The sequence below is a fragment of the Netta rufina genome (genome assembly GCF_964035555.1).
Source record: "Netta rufina genome assembly, chromosome: 6".
In the NCBI taxonomy this organism is placed as follows: domain Eukaryota; kingdom Metazoa; phylum Chordata; class Aves; order Anseriformes; family Anatidae; genus Netta; species Netta rufina.
In genome coordinates this window covers 16,563,615-16,583,000 of record NC_140129.1, presented here as the reverse complement: position 1 = coordinate 16,583,000, position 19,386 = coordinate 16,563,615, and the positions used below count along the sequence as shown (strand labels likewise).

The window sequence follows — 19,386 nt, the reverse complement described above, 5'->3', positions numbered from 1 at the left end:
AAGTTTGTAAGATATGAAACTTAAGGCGTATTTATTCAGTAGTAAATTTTCCTTCTAATTAGACTAAATTAGAATCTATGATATTTTTGATAAAAAATAAAAATCTCTGTTTGCTTCTGCCTAGTATTCTTGAATTGTGGTCATACCTTCAGAGATCTCCTCTCTGTGAATGGAAATAGATACTTCCTCCATTTCTTCTTCAGCCCATTCTTCAACTGTTGGTTCTTTAAAGAAAATACTTAGTTTTAGGGTTTTTCTTGGATGTATCAGCGGATGGGCAAGAAGATCAAGAAAAGTTCTGCATGACACTGGCAGATATGCATACTATACAGAAACTTGCAGAAGTTTCAGAAACTATACAGAAACTATGCATACTATACAGAAGCTCACCTTCATTCAAGGCCAGGCTTGATGCGGCTCTGGGCAGCCTGCTCTAGTAGCTGGCAACCCTGACCAGAGCAGGTGGGTTGAAATTAGATGATCTTTAAGTTCCGTTTCAACCTAGGCCATTCTATGATTCATTCTATGAAACTGCCATGCACACACATAAGTATGACTTGCACTAAATGATGTCTGTTATGCATGCATGCCCCATGTACCCTATTGTGTGGTGTTATCTGTCTCAAATATCTTTCACTGGTCAATGGTCAGTACATCAGAATGCCTTAACTCCCCAAACCTCTCAATCACAACAACTGATGTGGGGAGACAAGGGCAAAAGAATTAGATGTTTTTCATTGATCCTGCTACATAAAAATAAGAGGGACAAAACCAAGATCATAAGGATAGGTCAAGTAGTGAAAGGAAAACCTGGCATACGTGTATCTACAAATATGACTGCATGGGGGAAAACATCAACTTGTTTGAGGGTAAAAGGTTGACAAGCAGGGAACAGAAATTAACAATATATCTATCCATATGAATATATGTACTTGCATGTTCATATTTGACAGGGATAACTTCACAGAATCAGATAATCATCTAGGTTGAAAGAGACCTCCAAGATCACCTAGTCCAACCTCTGACTTAACACTAAGTCCTCCACTAAACTTCCATAACTCTTTTTAAAAATTATTTTTATTTTTCAAGAGAATATGTAAATTGTATTGACTGGCAAGTCATTAACGGGATAGGAAAACAGTCACAATGTTGATATTGGATATCTCGAAACAGATCTTTGTTGGAATTATGCCAACTTAAAATAAGTGATCTCAACCTCCCTTGCATATGAGAATCTGACCTAAAAGAGCTAGTGAGAAGCTAAAGCTGAAGAGAACATAGTACTGCTACCTATCTGCAGGGCTCCAGAGAACATTGTAGGGATTATAAGAAATTCGTAGTTACATTCCTAAGTAGTGGAGTCTAACCTCAACACTATACACCTACACATACATCTTACTGTGATTTCATGAGAACTTGATCCTAAGATCACTGTGTTTGGTGGTAGAGTTTCCATTCATGTCAGTGGGGTGGGATCCTGGCATTCAGGACTGAAATGGTAAGTGGCACTCAGAGGATCTTAACTGCCTGCAAGTCCATAAAGTATTCCACTAGAAAACTTATTCAAGGTAAATAACAAATCCTTTTTTTTTTTTTTTTTTTTTTTTTTTTTTGATCTTGGTTTTAGAACAACAGACTTCTAGTACAAGTTTCTCACTAGTGTTTGTTTATAGAATACCTTCAGGTGGTGGAATTTCCTCTGGAATGGCTACAGATATTCTTTCTTCTGTTGTGAATATTCTTTCTTCAAAAGTTGCTTTCTTCTGCACTTCAGGCACTTTGAAAGACAATAACATTAAATGGATGAATTTCTAATCCCAGTGTGGAAGCAATGTTGCAAGATGCTAAATCTAAGTTTCCAAAGAATTGTTTCAGGGCGTTGAGCAAATAACATATAACAGAGATTCAACATTTACAAATAATATTTTTGTAAGTACTGAAAAACACATACAAAATAATCCATTGATGAATTGTCACAAAATCAGTACAGCACAATTCACAGAGCAAGCAGAAATCAATGACTGAAAACAACACAGAACATACACCACACAGAAGTTGAGAAATGGCATATTCTTTCATTCTACTGGAAAGCGTACCTTTAGCTTGAGGAGCTTCAACTTTCTTAGGAACAGCAGGAAGTACTTTTTCTTTAGGGACAGGTTTTTTAGGAACTGCAGGCACTTAAAAAAAAAAAAAAAAAGCGTTCAGTTTTAGGATTTAGAAAGTGCAAAACTGGCAAAGGAAACATAACAGAAATGTATTATTGAAAAAGAAGATTGCACATGGACATATTCTGTTTATAAAACACAACAGCTGAGCAAATTGAAGGAAATATTGAAGTTCTGAAGACTACAATAAACAATATTGTACCTTTTGCAGGTGGAGCCTTTTCTACTTTGGGAGCATATGGTAGTTTTTCTTCTGGAGCTGTTTTCTTGGGTACTTCTGGCACTTCAGGTATATTAATTAAAATAATATTAAATAACTCAAATTACAGGTGTTTTAAGACTACATCTAAAGGACTGACAAAACTGACACAAAAGGTACATAGCTAATATAACTGAAGTACAACCAAAACCAGATTTACTTAACAATCAAAATGAAAATTTACCCACATAATCAAGATGTTTAAGATAACAAGAAAAGAGCGATATTCTATTTAGGTATACCTTTAGGTGGTGGAGCTTCTTCTCTTTTTGGAACAGCAATTTTTTTCTCTGGGGGAGCTCTCTTGGGCACCTCTGGCACTTAAAAAAGATAAAATGTAAGACAACTGAATTCTGTTTTTGGAAGATATACTTTTTGAAAGATCTACTGTTTTTGAAAGATTCTACTTTTGAAAGATGCCTTATAGAAAGGCATTTGTTTAGAAGGATACCAAGAAACACCACAGAACACATAAATAATACACTTAACATGGAAAGATATAAGATGATCAACAAATATTTGAAAAAAAATATTAAACTATTCACTGGAAAGTGTTTTGAAACAGATTTATTAACTGAAGAAAGAGCTGTTCAAGTACGTTACCTGACCTTAAAAAGTGTTATATATGTACAAACAATTATAGTTTAAATATATATACATATATATGTACTTTTCTGACACAGGTAGGTTAAGAACAGTGACAAAAACAACAACAGAAACAGATATTTAAGTATAGTCCATCACCAAGTATACCTTTCGCAGGTGGAAGTTCTTCTCTAGGAGCAGGAACATGTACTTTTTCTTCAGGAACAGGTATTTTAGGCACTTCAGGCACTTTAAAGATATTAAAATGTGTTTCAGTATTCTTTCCAATGTTTTTGAGTTTGTCTTCGGTAAGAACAGACATATAACATAGCACACAAAGTCTACATACACATGTTTAGAAGTTAGAACAATAGTACAGGACTGGTAAAAGTCCACTTTCAAAAGATGCTGTACCTTTTGCTGGGGGAGACACTTCCTTTCTAGTAACAGCAACTTTCTTTTCTGGAACGTGTTTCTTCGGTACCTCAGGCACTTTAGAAAGCATTGTCAAAGTGAGAGAACTTTAGTTTTTGTAACACTTATCCAGATTTCAGTGACAAAATTGCTTTATAAAGCATAATATCTGGACAAGCAGCTGAGCACCACAGCACAATACATCGTACAACCTTTTGGACATGCAGCATGTATTGTCTTTACTTAGGAGAGACAATAAAATACAGTATAAAATATCAATATTAATATTAATGTACTATCATCTTTCATGGCACTGTATTGAAGGAAAAACACTCTACACTTATCTGCAAAAGCCACACAATCTAAATACAAACAAGCACAAAATTGTTAGGAAAGGAAAGAGCCAAAGCTGAGACACCTAAGCACTGTAAATAACGTTATAGAACAAAGCAAAAAAAAGAGAAAAGAGATAGTGCAGAGACAAAACTACATAAACATCAAATTCATAAATACATTCAAGACAACTTAAAAAACATATAATGAAAGAAAATAACTTTTTTTTTCTTTTGTTTGTTTGTGTCTAGGGCAGTAGAAATACCTTTAGCTGGTGAAACTTCTTTTGGGACAGGAACAGGCTTTCTTTCTTCTGGGACATGCCTCTCTGGTATCTCAGGCACTTTGAAGAGAGAAGTGGTGAACATTTAGAAGACCGAAAATATTTAGTAAATCACTGTAGGCTGCCTTCAACATGCTGGGTAAGCAAACACAGTATGTCAAAAAATATGTTGTTTTATCAGACAGATGCAACAGTCTCATGTAAAAAAAAAAAAAAATCAAACAATTAATTAAAGCAGTCATGAAGAAGCAGAGGTTAGAAATGCAGTAGGTATAGAACTTTTGGGAGTAGACCCATAGTGAAATGGAATGATCTGAATTCTAATATGCTGTTCTTTGGTAAAGAGTAGTACAGCCAAATAAGATGAAAGCTCCAAAAAATTAGGCACGTGATGATGATATTGTTCACCTTCATCATGAGGGATCTCTGGTTCTGCAGAAATGACCTCTTCTTCTTCTTCCTCCTCTGTGACTTCCTTACGTGCTGCAATAGGAATTTGAAAGACGTTAAATTTGGAGATATGAAATGTCAACATCTGTAGTAAATCTGAAATATTTTAGGAAGATACTATGTGTATCCAGTACACCAAGGTCCACTGAAACACATACATTAATATGTTTAAAAAAAGGCAGCCAGAAAATTAACAGCATGTGCAAATCTGACAGTGAGTTTTGATTGTCAAATGAATTCAAAATGTTTTTTAAAATCTTAAACATTAACTTCTCATTATCTACCTTCAATTGGGTAAACAGCTTCAAAGAATCTTTCTTCAACTGTCTTCTCACGCTCTGTTGGCTCTTCAAAGAAAAGCATTTTAACAAGGTAAAATAGCTTAGATGTTAACATCTGTTAATCTAAAGAAAACAGGCTACATAACACAACAAACAAAAAGAAGCAATGCATATTGAAACATAAATGTACAATATGTCTAAATATGTAATTTGCCACATATAAAAATAGATTTAAAGAAAGTATAGCAAGGTAGATTTTTTTGTTTAATGTTATTTTTCATTGTATTTAAATTTATTTATTTATTTATTTATTTATTTATTGGGGGGTGTACAGCTTTTTGGTTTTGTACATACCTGTGACATATGAGTACTCTTCTTCTCTGTGGACAGAAACCGACATCTTTTCTTCTGAAACAGTCCATGTTTCTAGTGTCGGTACTTTAAAGATAGGATTTTGGTTTAGTATTTTATATCCTAGATCCACAGTAGTGGTAGAAAGCATTTGAGTTTTTACAAAATCTCTATCTGTATTATGTACTTAAATCTTAGACATATTTAGACAGTCAGTATTCACATTCTAAAATACTGAACGCAAAACAAGCATAACAAGTAAAAATGTAGTATCCATTAAGAGTGTAAAGAAACAGACACTTTTAACCCCAGAATTTAAAATATATGCATGCACAGACTTTCAGAACTGGTGTATCAGAATAACACCAAAGGCGTTTCTTCAAAGAAGTGTTGGGACACAGGGCCATTATTATGTAAGCATATGTCAGCAGGCAGAGAATATGAAGAGAAAAAACTAAGTCACGCTGCAATATCCTGCCAGTTATTTAAAGATGAATCACAAGGCCAATCACAAATGCTTTAAACAATGCAACTAGTCACAGCATGACCAGTACAAAAATTCAGGTACATAAACAGCCATACAAAATCACAAGAGATGCAAGAGTACTCAGGGTGCTGGTGAAAACAAAGTGTAGTTGAAAGATGTTGATCTGTACCTTCCTTTTTCATAACTTTTTCTTCAATGATCATTGAAGGTTTTGGTGGTGGAATTTTCTTTGTTACTGTTGACATTAAATTCGGTTAATCAGTCATATATTTGTCAACAAGATCAAAATAAATCTACAGCTATTTAGGAATAATGCTGAAAATACAAAAAAAAAAAAAAACACTTGACAAACATAATCAAGCTCAGCACCTAAGCCAGGCTCTTCAGAACTGTGCAAAGCAACAGAATGAATGTGTTTGCTTCATTGATTTTATCGCTGCCTTCTAAAGGGGGTGGGTAGCTCAGGATATATGACAGAAGGTCATATCCTGATATATTCTGAATTCTATTCAACAGACTCCAGCTGCAGAATGGTAAATGCTATACAAGAAGAGTGAGTTACAAAGAGAATAAGGATGCATCTTTATTTCAAACATTTATTCAAGACACCCTGGCAGACAAGTCAAGGTGGAAAGCTGAGGAAGACAGGGATTTCACGTCTTGAGCTGAGTGGAACGTATTTTGTCACTTGATGTAAATCTACACTCCCTTCCTGTTTTAAAGCATTCAATGTTAATATCTACATTTTCTATTCCACCCCCCCCCCCCTTTTTTTTTGTGTCTTCCTTTTACACAATTCAGCAGAAGCTTTTACTAGAGCTGTTTCAGGCTGAAAAATTGTTCTGATCCATGTTAATTGAAGACAAAGCATATGCAGATCACCTAAGTAACAACAACTGCAACTTTCATGTAAAGATGACACTAAACAGTATGACAGTTAAACAGTAGTTACCCTCAGCCCGTTTGACTTTTTCTTCTGCAACCCTCTGAGTGGTAATCTCAACTTTTTCTTCAACAGGTTTCTTGACAACTGTAAGTGATTAATATATATTTATCATTTAAATCATCTTGCAAATTATTTTCTAGGCATAAAACAGGTAGAACTGGATATCTCCCCCTTCTCCCTCCTCTGCTTAAGATGTGATAAACTTTGTGTATCCAATACATTACTTAGGGTATTGTTTGCTTTGTTTGCTACAATAATGGTAAAGGTACATGTGAAACAGGTGATATGGCCCACTTTCCCCGAGAGATATGCAGTGATTGGAGGATGCTTCTCAGAAGTGCAGCTTTCACTGGCTAAAAAGCACCACCCAGGCCCAAGGCTAATATATAGTGAGGAGGAAAGACAACCAAAGCTTAGATTGATTTTGCTAGCAATTCTTGGTTTGCTTCAACCACCCTTGCCAGTATTCTCTCTCCGCTGGAAAATCTGTGGTGGAAGAAGAGGAAGGTTTGCCATGCCCCTTGGTCATGTAACTGTCCAACATGAGGAAAATTCCTATTCAAGGAAATCTGAATAGCGATCACAGTTCAGCTTGAAGGGAATGCATTAGAGAGAGAAATTTGAATGTTGCTGTTAGTTTTGCAGGAAAGTCATACCTTTACGAACTGTTACTTCTTTCTTTTCTTTCTTTTCTGCTGTAATTGCTGGAGACTTCTGCTCAGGAACAGGCATCTTAGGAACTTCAACCACTTTAAAAATAAAAACAATTCTTAATGATGCAAAATGCATTGTCTAAGGGCTTACTAAGGACAGAAGTAATTAGTTATGCAATTATATGATTATGAAGTTGAAACGTACACTGAGTTTTGAAGATCTAACTGTAGCAGTAAAATTTTTCGTTCATTTTTGTGTTTGACATTTTCTCATCAGAACCATTTTCTGGTCCTAGAGGCATACACATTACTACCACCTTAGACAGTTAAAGCACACAAGGACTTGCAAAATTATCCAGTTATTAACATCAAAAAATTGATATCTGAAACATCTAACCTAAATCAAGTATATGTAGAATGCATGAAAATGATAGGAGAAATAACTAAAAATAACACATAACCTTACAAACTAGAAATTCACATTAAGTTTTAAAGATGCTCCAATCTGTGAAGTCCACTGGTAATCATATTATAATGTATCACTTTCTATCTGCACCTATATCTTGCCATACCACGCTCCTTGTATTGTCAAGTAGCAATCACGACTTGGCAGCATATTAAAGTTCAAACTGTAAGATAATAAAAACTCTTTTATACCTTCTTCATGAATGACTCGTGTTTCTTCATAAGCCACTTCTCTTTTCTCATAAGCTTCTCCCCATTCCTCTTCCCCTTCATCATAACCTTCTTCCTTGAAATAATAATCATGCTCTTCTCCATAATCTTCTTCCCATTCTTCATAAGGCTCTTTGGACTTTTCATATATTTCCTTTTTTTCTTCATGAATCTCTTCTTTCCTTGCCATAGATGTTATTTTGACCTCTTTGGGCTTCTCTGGCAGAACCTCAGGAACTTAATAAATAAATAAATAAATAAAATATAGCCTGGAATCTGCAAGGTGTATTGGATGATCACAGTTAATGAAATGATTTCTCCCTTACAGACAGTTTAAGTGCCTCTTCCCCCCCCCCCCCCTTTTTTTTTCCCCCAGCAGTCCTAATCAGCTTGGGTTTTAAATGCGTATGTGTTTAACATATAGAAAGAAATCAAACAGACGTCTGTTCCAGAAGGTAAATTTACTATTCTTAAGATACTTTTTTTGTTGTTTGTTTTTTGAATTTACCTTTAGGTGGTTGGACATCTTCAGGACCCTTTTTAACCACCTTTTTGGTGACTTTCTTTACTGAAACCTTCTTTTCTGAAAAAAAAAAAAAAAAAAAAAAAAAATTAATTAAAACAAACCAAAACAATGCAGTTATAATTAAACATATACATGCTATCCAAGTACTTTAAAAATTCTTACCTGGCTTCTTTTCCTCTGGTGGTGGAACAAGAGGCAGAAGAATAGGAATAGGGGTAGCTTATGAGAAAAACAAAATATTTAGAATAAAGCCTTGGAAGTATTTCTTCAAGTCTTCTTGAAGAAATATCTTAGTGCATTTGGAAAACAGGCAGAGGAGATTATTTTATTGCAACTATGAATAAAAGGAAAAATGGCGCTCATTCTGACCATCCACTGTATCTGGAACAATATATTTTGAATGAGAATCTCCAGTCTACTGTTATTTGAACCCCAGCCCTTCACAGCTTTGTTTTCTTTCCTGCCATCATTCTCCTATCTTTTCTGATAGTAATTCATCTAAATATCAGTCTTTTCCCTCCTGCTGTCACTCCAAGCATTTACAAAATTGGCATGGAAATTTAACTTAGAAGAATGCATTTCTCAATCTATACTAAATGACTGAATATAGCAGAAACATTTGTAATATTTGTAGTCTGTAGAAGAATAACAGAGCCTGGGTAGAGAAGTCCACTGACAATACACATGCAAACTGTTTATTCTGTCTTCAAAAGACTTTGTCGTTTATTTTCCATTTATGATTATTGTTAAATTTTATTTTATTTTTCAAAATCACAGTTCAGAGAGTTTGCTTAAAAGATATTTATATGGTAAAAATGAAGAATGATTATAACAGGAAAACAGAAATAAAGGGAAAGTGGAGTTAACAGCAGACTGATGGAAAAACAAGCTGGAATGATGGGCATTTTTTTTTCTTTTTAAGAGACATACCTTCATTTTTTCTGTGTATAATTTTTATCTTTGATGCTGCAAAAGAAGTCTATTCACACCAATGCTTGCTCTTATAACATTTCTACAGGAAGAATCAACTAGATTTTATCACTGGAGCTGTCTAAGATTTTTCTCTGAGGTACCCATGACTGCTGCTTCAGTGATGATATAAAAAAGCACTATGCAACAAGTATTTTTTTGTTTGTTTTTTATCCTACCTTCAGCTGGTTTTTGAGGTGGAACTGCAACCTTGGCATCAGGAACATCTGGAAAGTCAAAATGTTTAACTGAATCAAAAATACAGATCTGAATTTGCTATCCCCAAGATTAGTTCATGGGCCTTTATTTGTTTATATTTTAGCACACAATTATTGTAACTTGCTCCTCAAGCATAAGCAAGCTCATGTATAGATAATTACTTGAATTAATCTTTTTATCTGGCCAACTTTGCACTGTTTCATTTTATTTATAGATAGATAGATTTGCGTCATTTTGGAGTAGGCTCTTTCTTAAGAACATTCAGAAAGGAAGGTCGTTATATATCATAAGGAGATGATTGCTACCCATTTTTCTTCCTTGTTTAACTGTTCAGCTGTGCAGATGATGTTGAATGTATTCATTGGTACCTCTTCATTGTTCCTCAGTCATTTAAATAAAAATACACTTGTTTTATAGAATGTGGCTTCCCATATTGTACAAAATAAGACCAGACACAACCAGAACAAAATAAGACCCAGACACAAAAATAATCACTGCTTTCAGAGTTATCAAAGTAGTCATTTCCACTATGTATAAGAATAAATAGTTCCTCATATGCACGGCTGAGGAATATTTTTTCAGACTGTAGGTTTCACTTTCTATAGCCAGGGGAAAAGGATAAAGCAGAACAATGCAATATATCTATGACAGATAACAGACATGATCTTGTGGTAATCTTGTGCATTATCTTTACCTGGTGGCTTCAGCTCCAGTTTGATTTCTGCAAAAGAGTAATACATTTCTTTTAGAACTATTTGTTTTTCCAGAATCATGTTTCAAACTCACAAATTTGTATGTAGCTAGGATCATAAATTTGTTTAGAAAATTCACTAACCTTTGGTTACCAGATAGAGCTCTGCAGTGCTTCTTGCTTCTCCCCTTGGTTCAAGACGAGCAATTACAGAATATACACCTGCACCAGACACAAATTTTCATATTTATATGCTTGTATCATTAGAAAAAAAGAACATAAAATCACGGAAAAGAATGGCATTGGCCAAAATATGCCATGATTTTTTACCTTCATCTTCTGCAGTAACATTGTGAATAGTCATATAATGACAACGACCTTCACTTCTGAAGCTGTACTTAGGACTCTCTTTCAGTTCAATGGGGCCTTTATACCAAGTCACAACTGCATCATCAAAAGACACCTCACACTCGAAGGTTGCAGATTGGTGTTCACTCACTACAATATTCTGTATGCTCTTTGTGAACTGAATTGGTTCAGCTGTTTTAGGGACAACAAAAAAATATCTGTTATTAACTAAGACCAGGTCATTTAGTTTACCTAATCCCTTCTCACTGTTTTCATAAAAATAGCTACACTATAATGAGATGTAATAACAAATAAGAGAAAAGGAAATCCATCTACTATGAAGTATTATACATAAGAATGAAGATTAGAAGATGTAAGAATAAAAACATAAGATTGTTGTACAGAAAATATACAAGAGAAGCCATTAGGGAAATCAAGCGAAGGTAAAGAACAATTAAGGAAAAAGAGGAAATATGAGGAAAATAGGAGAGTAATAGGATAAAAGAAGTTAAAAGAAAGTATGACAAACAATTTGAGAGCAAGGGGCCATTAGTAATGATGATTTAGTTAAAAATACTAACTTACATGAATATGTCACATATTGTTCAAAGAGAAAGAACAAGAAAATTTCTTGTTTAATCCATTTCCAAGTTCAAGGATATTTCTTTAAGAAATCCATTTTATTTTCAATTGTTCTGTTAATGGAACATCCAGCAACTCTTTACCACTAATGTAATAAAGAGATTCTACATCTTTTTACAAACCTTCAATGGCCAGATCTGCAGTTGTTTCTAGATTCTCAAGCTTGCAGGTATACTGTCCCTGGTCTTCTGTTCTAACATCCTTGATGATGAGTTTGTGTACTTTGTCGGAGACTTGTGTTGAGTATCTCCCTCCTATCTTAATGGGCCTCCCATTTCTATACCACTGAGACTTGGCATTTGGTATAGAAAACTGACAAGAGAGCGTGCATATGTTTCCTTCCTTGAAAGTAGTGTCATGAAGATGCCGTTCAACTGCAGGTTCTATTAGCATGTTAAAATATATATATTTTTTAGCAGACATCAGACAATAGAATAATCAAAGAATTCAGATACTTAGTTCAAAAGTAGACTTACCAATCACAGTTAGCCTAGCACTGGCAATGTGTGGTCCACACACTATTCTGAAATTTCCCTGATCTTCAAGCTGGCAGTTCTTGATCCTAAGTATGTGGCGATCACCTTCAATTCTAATTTCATATTTGTCACTGGAGTCCAGTTTCTGTGTTCCTTTGTACCATGAAAGTTTAATTTCTGGATAGTTAATTTTAATTTCACATTCAAAGATAGCATCCTCATCTGTTAAAACCGTCTGATTTTCAATGTCTCTGACCAGAGTAATAGGCTGAAAAATATTAATTTAAATTAGTTTCAAGTTCCCTGTTATGGGTTTGAATATTTCACAAATCAGGACAAAAATAAGTTACCTCTGTCTGTGATAGTCGTTGCTGAATAAATGATACAAGTTCATCGAACTCCTGTTCTTCTCTTTGAGCCTTTTCTGTAAGCTCAATTTCCTGTAATAAGACAGAATGTACTTAAAGATTAAAGGATCTTAAATGTCAAGCTGTCATTTTTATCTAACATAAAACTAGTTCTTGCGCTTGCTGTAGCCATACTGTATCTAGCCTATCTTCTCATCTTAAAAAATAGCAACCAAGTTGTCAAGACAACATACCTGGCCAGAAGGGCCATTCCTTCTTTTTCAGTTTGAGCATGCAAGAATTTGAGAACTAAAAGATCTAAACAGATACCAGAAAATCCTGTTCACACAGTAATATCACATCATGGACACCAAGTCTGTTCACAGGGGCTGTGTTACTCTTAAAGCCAATGCTGTAGTCACACTGTATCTTACCAATCTATGGCTTTCTTCCTCTCGGGTTTGCTTTAGTAACTCAAAGGCTTGCAGGAGGCCACGGAAATCTGTAATTCCATACATGCGAGCGTATTTCTCATATTCTTTAGGATCAACATTTTTGAGAAGTTCCAAGATATCAATAGTTTGATCTTCCTCATCTTCCTTTCTTTTTGTTGGAGTTCTATTCAAATCAATGACATAAGTTAAATATACAATACTTCATTTCTAGAAAGATGGTCAATGAAAAAATGAATCAACACAGAACTACTGTAGTACACTCCTTTAGTGTAACCTAGTTAGGTGCTTCTATTTTAAGTACACAGTTATACTTTTATCATGAATATCAAAATATTATATCTTGATCTGAGACGTTTAATTAGAAAGCTTTTCTGTGTTGATTGCAAAGTAATTATAAAATCTTTGTATATACCTTTTTAGTTTCCCCCTGACATCCCCTTCAATGACTTCTTGCTTCCTTTCTTCAACTTGTAGGTTGACACTCCTCTCAATTTCCCCATGTTGGTTAGAAGCTACACATTTGTACATGCCAGAATCCGTTTTTGTTGTGTCCTTTATTTCTAGTTTGGCTTCATCTCCTCTCTGCTGGATGAAAATACGACCTCCCTGGTTGAGTTGTCTCCATTTCCCTTTCATCCACTTAACATTTGGAATTGGCTCTCCTCCAACTTTTGCAATAAATGTTGCAACAGTCTCTACGGAAATATGCAAATGAGGAAAATAAGTCTTTGCAGATGTTTCTATGACAACAGGACATAATCTCAAGCAACAGGTATAGACAAATAGAAGACATATAATTTTTTGAAAAAGAGTTCTTACTTTCCATGACTTTGATACTCTGAGGCTCTGACACAAAATAAAGTTTTCCCTCCACTTCTGCTTTCTTAGCTGCTGGTGCAGCTGTTGTTTTTTCTAAAATAAATAAATAAAAGGAGTCAAATAATTAAACAGACTGTTTTATCAGAATCACAGAATGGATGAGGTTGGAAGGGACCTCTGAAGGTCATATTTTCCAACCACTCAAGCAGAGACACCTAAAGCTGTTTGCCCAGGACCATGTCCAGATGGCTTTTGAAAATCTCCAAAATTACCTGCGTGAAAAGGAATGAGTTACAAGATGAAACAAAATATTATGTGAAATACAAAAAAATGTAAAATATTTTCATATTTTAAGTAACTTGTATTTTACATTGCAAATGAAACTGAGCATTGTAGGACATGTTATGCTTTCCACTAACATCAGTCAGGTCATTTTTATTCTGCATAGATATGCAAATTCATACAAATAAGAATTTTCTAAAATTAGTCATTTTTTTTTTAGTGAGGTGTTCTCTTTTCTGCTTCTGGAAATCTCACCCTCAGAGTTATTTGAACTTTTTGTAATACTGATCTGTTATTTTTTTTTCCTTTTTTTTTTTTTTTCTTTCGACTAGTTCTTAGCTCTGCTGCCACCCATGTAGTGAAAAAGATGCTGCTTCTACATATTACTGAACCTGCATATCTTGAATGCAAAAATACAAGACTCTACATGGAAGCTCTCATGCTTCAGCAACATTTACTTCTAGCTAAAAGTCCAAAACGTGTTGAAGCTGTAATAGTTTTGAAACAGCTAACCTCTAAGGCCACACTATCAATAAAATTATTTTTGTACTTTCTTAAATAAACACCACTATTCTCATAAAATATGCAGACACAAGTAATTTTCACTTAATTGCATTTTTCTTAAATTCTGTGATTAGCTATAGGAACTAAATTCTTAATCTTGTTGGTAAGAATATGCTATTGATTTGACAGTGATATTCCATTGTTTATGTTTCTATTTATATATAAATTATTGTTAAATGTACTGTTTTCTACAGTTTTGAAAAGAAATAAAAGATACTAATTGCTTGCTATTACAATGTTAGTGTCTTTGTTCCACACAAAATGAAGTAGGATGGAGTTTTAAATTTCCATCACAATCCTTGATTTTGTTCATGTTACTGTACCTTTAACAGTCACTTTAGATCTGCAAGTGTCAGTGCCAGCCATATTTGAAGCTTTGCACACATATTCTCCTGAATCAGATTTGGTAACTGCAGCAAGTTCCAGAAGAGCTACTCCATTAGCAAAGCTGAAGTTGCATCTGTCTGAAGCTCTTATTTCTCTTCCTGCCTTCAGCCACTGAATCCGGATTGGCTGTGATCCTTGGACATGGCAGCTGAGCTGTATGTTACCACCTTCCTCTGCTGTTGCTGGCTGAAGGGGCTGGTCAAAACGTGGAGGCTTTTTAGGTTCTGGAAGGTGAAAGTGCTTCAGTGAATTCTCTTTATCCTCTTTAATATCTTTATTGATGATTTGGATGAGGTACTTGAGTGTACTCTCAGTAAGTTTGCAGACAACACCAAGTTACGGGGAAGTGTTGATCTGCCAGAGGGTAGAAAGGCCCTGCAGAGGGACCTGGACAAGTTGGATTGACGGACAGAGGCCAATGGGAAGAGGTTCAATATGCCTAAGTCTCAGGTCCTGCACTTTGGTCACAACAACCCCATGCAACTCTACAGGCTGGGTCCAGAGTGGCTGGAAAGCTGTGTGGAGGAAAAGGGCCTGGAGGTGCTGGTCGATGCTTGCCTGAACATGAGCCGGCGGTGTGCCCAGGTGGCCAAGAAGGCCAATGGGGTCCTGGCTTGTATCAGGGATAGTGTGACCAGGAGGACCAGGGAGGTGATCATCCCTCTGTAGTCAGCTCTGGTGAGGCTACACCTTGAGAACTGCATTCAGTTTTGGGCCTCTCACTACAAGAAAGACATTGATGCTCTAGAGCATGTCCAGAGAAAGGGCTGTGAAGCTGGTGAAGGGCCTGGAACACGAGTCCTCTGAGGAGTGGCTGAGGAAACTGGCATCGTTTAGTCTGGAGAAGAGGAGGCTCAGGGGAGACCATATTGCTCTCTATGTACTATCTGAAAGGAAGGTGTGCGGAGCTGGGGGTTAGCCTCTTCTCATAGATAACTTGCGATAGGACTATAGGGAATGGACTCAAGTTGCACCATGGGAGGTTCAGGTTGGTTGGAAATAAGAAATTTCTTCTCAGAAAGAGTAGTCAGGTATTGGAATGGATTGCCTAGGGAGGTGGTGGAGTCACCGTCCCAAGGGGTGTTTAGGGAAAGGTTGGATCTGGTGCTTATGGACATAGTTTAGTGGGTAATATTGGTGGTACGGGGATAGTTGGATCAGATGGTCTTGGAGGTCTTTTCCAACCTTAATAATTCTATGATTCAAGGAAGGAAAATATGAAGAGCATAGGAGAAAAAGAAACACATGTGGTTCTTAAGACATAGGAAAGCAATGAACAAGGATAAGCGTAAGTCTGAGAATATGAGTCGGTTTTAGAAAATAGAATTAATAACAAGACAGTATATGTTTTGTATGCAAACATGCAAGAAATGTTTTATATAACACGTTTTCTCCACAAAATAAGGACAGTAGCATGCAAAAATATTAGAATAACTAAAACACTTATTAGGCTGCAAAACTACATAGACACCTGTAGAGAATCAAATATGCAATCTCCTACAATAGTATTAGGATGATGTGCCATGCTGCCACAACACATCATCAAAGCTGCCCAAGCTTAGTTGTAATTGCACAGAAAAACTGTTTTTCAATAAACAAATAAATAAAATTTAAAAAGGCAAAATAAAAAAAGAAGAAAAAAACATCACATTAAAGATTTCAGATTTCAATGTTTACTCTAGATCAGTCATAGCAAGTACTGAAAAAGAAGCTCCTACACACACACAAATTTAAATCACAAAATCAAAATAATTTATTGATTTTGTGGTTTAACCCAGTTTTATCATGTCCGTCTCAGTACAAATTATTAATATTAAGGCAAACAAAAACAATTAAGCACAACACAATTAGTTTACTGGCTGTACAAAGCCATAAGACAGAAGCTATTTGCAGCTAACACAGAAAGAAAATCAAGAAGTAAAGAAAAGCATGATTTCTACTAACCTCTGATAACAACAGAAGATGTACACAACACGCTTCCTGCTTCATTGGACACTTTACAGGTATATAAACCAGCATCTGATTGCTCTACACTCTTAATATGCAAAAGTAAGGTATTGTTTTTGAATGATATTTCACAATGAGGACTTGAGTGAACTTCCTGATTGTTTTTATACCAAGCAACAGTCAAAGGTTGAGAGCCAGCAACACGGCCCTCAAGTTTAAGTTCATTCCCTTCTGTTTCTTCTACTGCTTCAGACAATTTCTTAGTAAAAGTAGGTGGAGTTTTTCGTTCTGTGAAAAAAGAACATATGCGCCAAAACTGAAATAAAAAAATCTAAGGAAAGTGTTTGAAGAAAAAAAACACAACATTGGGGAATCAATAGTTGCTGTCATTTAAACAGGATTTTTGTTTGTTTGTTTGTTTTAGGGAAAATACTCCAAGATCAATGGCAAGTGTCTTACTTGTACAGTCACTGTGTTAGTGGATTTTCTTATTTGTGAAAAACGACAGGAAAAAAACACATTTATTTGATTGATTGATGATTGATCTAAGTCTTTAAAAACACAAGATTTTTTGATGAGTTATCAAGGAAGAAATAGGCCTGTAGAACACAAAGGCTATAAAGAAATTAGGCTGAAGAAAATATCCTTTCTTTCATTGTTAATGGTCCTTTCAATTTCTCTTTAAAGATCCATGTGTATTATACCATCCAGATAGATATTTTTGAGCTATACCTCAAAAGTTATGTTTAAAGTTTTTTCTCAAACTTTTCTTGCAGCAATAATGCCAACTTCCTTTACAATTAAAAGAAAAATTACACACAATGTATTATCTGTTCAGTACCTTTAACATTCAGTTGAGCTGTGCAAGAATCCTTTCCAACTTCATTGCTAGCATAGCACGTATACTTTCCAGAATCTTCCCTGTCAACTCTCAAGATGGTCAAATGGGCTGTATTTTCTACATAACTGACTTGATAGTTTCCTCCTGTTCTAATCTCCTGGTTATCTTTTGCCCATGTGACTCTAATAGGCTGTGTTCCAGAAATGTGACACTCAAAGTCAGCACTTTCTCCAATGATACCATCCAAAGATGTAATTGGAGTGTCAAAGAATGGAGGAGTCTTCCCTTCTAAAGAGTGAAAGAAATTAAAAAGCATCACTTTAACATCACAATTTGCTTTAAATATTTTCAAAATAAATATTATTTGTATAATATTTAATACACATATAAAGTAAAAGCAAGTTTTAAGATACTTCCATTGAATGTTTCACAGTCCACCAACCTGTAAGGACAAGCCTGCCACTAGAAGAAGCAGTTCCAATAGCATTGGTTGCTGTGCAGGTATATTGCCCAATAAGGCTCCTGTCCGTCTTCAAAATCTGCAGAGTTGCTACATTATCTATGAAGGTTGTGTGAACATTGTAGTCCTCTTTTACATGTACACCGTCTTTAAACCAAGATACTTCAATAGGTTCTGAACCAGCAATGCCACAATCAAACGTAACTGGTAAGCCAATGGTTTCATGAACATCTCTTACTTTTTGGGTAAAAGAAGGAGGAAGTTTACGCTCTGTAAGAAAACAGGTATTGTACCATGAGGTCTTTCAAAAGCTATGCACCTATTGTTGTACTCATCAGTACTGTAGAGTATGATGGATTTTTGCTTTTAACTTATTAAAAAATGTTACATTTAAATGTACATCATTTAATTTGGGAGCTCAAGTGAAAAGAACACGGTGCATATGGATGCAAGAAAATATATAACCATTCTGCCCTTGTTTACACCCAGTGAGACTATTTAACCCTCAGGACTGACTAGCTAGCTTATGATCTCAGGACTCTTGAACTGCAGAAACAGTCAAAGCAATATCCTAAACGAGCAATGAAGATGCAGAAGCTTCTATCACTACAGAAGAAATGTGGTCAGTAAGAGATATATTTAAGTTAGATTTACTGTTAGACCTTTGTTAATAGAACACATTACCACGGGTTATCTTACTGGTCAGAAAAGAATAGAGCTTTTAAAAATTAAAAGACAATCTTTGTATTTGAAAGAACAAACATACTGAAGGCCAAACATAGGCCATTTTCCTAATTCTTAGGAAAGAATGATTCACCTTGAACTGTGAGCAAAGATGATGAAGCAGCCTCTCCAACACTGTTTTCTACTTTGCAGATGTACTCCCCACTGTCACTACTGTCCACCTGGCTGAAAACCAGAGTGGCAACTTGGTTCTTAAAGTGCATTTTCACAGTAGCCGTTCCCCTCAGTTTTGTATCGCCTTTGTACCACGACACAATCATTTCTGGTGTTCCAGCAACCCGGCACTGTAAGGATGCTGAATCCCCAACAGTCACCTGCACTGGCTCCAAGGGTGTAATGAAATAAGGTGGTTCTGAAGAACAAACAGCACAAAAAAAGTATTGCACAATGACCACAAGTAGTTGAAATAACACTTGATGAAATAATGGTGGCTTGATGACGCACCTAGTATTGTGATTGCACTGTGACAATTATCTTGTCCAGAGTCATTTTCAATATGACAAGAATATTGCCCTTGATCTTCTAGTTTGCTACTAGGGATTTCCAGTATGGCAGATGTTTCTGTAGTGGTGATGCTACACTTTTCAGAGTGTTTTAATATTACTCCATTTTTCTTCCATGTTACTGAAATTGGTGGAGTACCTGTATATGTGCATTCCAGGAGTAAATTTTTCCCTTTCTCTACACTTAAATCATTCACCTTCTTCACAAATTTTGCTGGTTCTATAATGAACAATACAAAAAGATAAATTAAATAAAGCCAGGATTTTTTTTTTTTTTTTTT

At 35.4% G+C, this 19,386-nt stretch overlaps 1 protein-coding gene across 50 annotated transcripts in view; it reads right to left on the bottom strand.

Moving 5' to 3' along the window:
* LOC311210842 (titin-like) overlaps window positions 1-19,386 on the bottom strand; it is a 243,002-nt gene that overhangs the window by 143,689 nt on the left and 79,927 nt on the right. For 48 of the 50 annotated variants that reach the window (XM_084289064.1, XM_084289078.1, XM_084289067.1 and 45 more), the window contains 33 exons: window positions 19,047-19,325; window positions 18,676-18,954; window positions 17,841-18,128; window positions 17,399-17,686; window positions 16,555-16,845; window positions 14,547-14,834; window positions 13,378-13,470; window positions 12,971-13,253; window positions 12,538-12,721; window positions 12,107-12,196; window positions 11,757-12,024; window positions 11,403-11,663; window positions 10,621-10,830; window positions 10,435-10,512; window positions 10,294-10,320; window positions 9,560-9,607; window positions 8,574-8,630; window positions 8,394-8,468; window positions 7,868-8,122; window positions 7,214-7,306; window positions 6,564-6,641; window positions 5,781-5,846; window positions 5,128-5,211; window positions 4,777-4,839; window positions 4,451-4,525; window positions 4,025-4,102; window positions 3,427-3,504; window positions 3,181-3,261; window positions 2,670-2,747; window positions 2,371-2,451; window positions 2,097-2,180; window positions 1,679-1,777; window positions 147-224 (listed from right to left, as the gene is read on the bottom strand). In XM_084289064.1, the coding sequence (XP_084145190.1) occupies window positions 147-224; window positions 1,679-1,777; window positions 2,097-2,180; window positions 2,371-2,451; window positions 2,670-2,747; window positions 3,181-3,261; window positions 3,427-3,504; window positions 4,025-4,102; window positions 4,451-4,525; window positions 4,777-4,839; window positions 5,128-5,211; window positions 5,781-5,846; window positions 6,564-6,641; window positions 7,214-7,306; window positions 7,868-8,122; window positions 8,394-8,468; window positions 8,574-8,630; window positions 9,560-9,607; window positions 10,294-10,320; window positions 10,435-10,512; window positions 10,621-10,830; window positions 11,403-11,663; window positions 11,757-12,024; window positions 12,107-12,196; window positions 12,538-12,721; window positions 12,971-13,253; window positions 13,378-13,470; window positions 14,547-14,834; window positions 16,555-16,845; window positions 17,399-17,686; window positions 17,841-18,128; window positions 18,676-18,954; window positions 19,047-19,325 (4,758 nt within the window). The remainder of the gene's footprint in view (window positions 1-146; window positions 225-1,678; window positions 1,778-2,096; window positions 2,181-2,370; window positions 2,452-2,669; window positions 2,748-3,180; window positions 3,262-3,426; window positions 3,505-4,024; window positions 4,103-4,450; window positions 4,526-4,776; window positions 4,840-5,127; window positions 5,212-5,780; window positions 5,847-6,563; window positions 6,642-7,213; window positions 7,307-7,867; window positions 8,123-8,393; window positions 8,469-8,573; window positions 8,631-9,559; window positions 9,608-10,293; window positions 10,321-10,434; window positions 10,513-10,620; window positions 10,831-11,402; window positions 11,664-11,756; window positions 12,025-12,106; window positions 12,197-12,537; window positions 12,722-12,970; window positions 13,254-13,377; window positions 13,471-14,546; window positions 14,835-16,554; window positions 16,846-17,398; window positions 17,687-17,840; window positions 18,129-18,675; window positions 18,955-19,046; window positions 19,326-19,386) is intronic. The other 2 variants (XM_084289110.1, XM_084289112.1) reach the window with 2 other exon arrangements.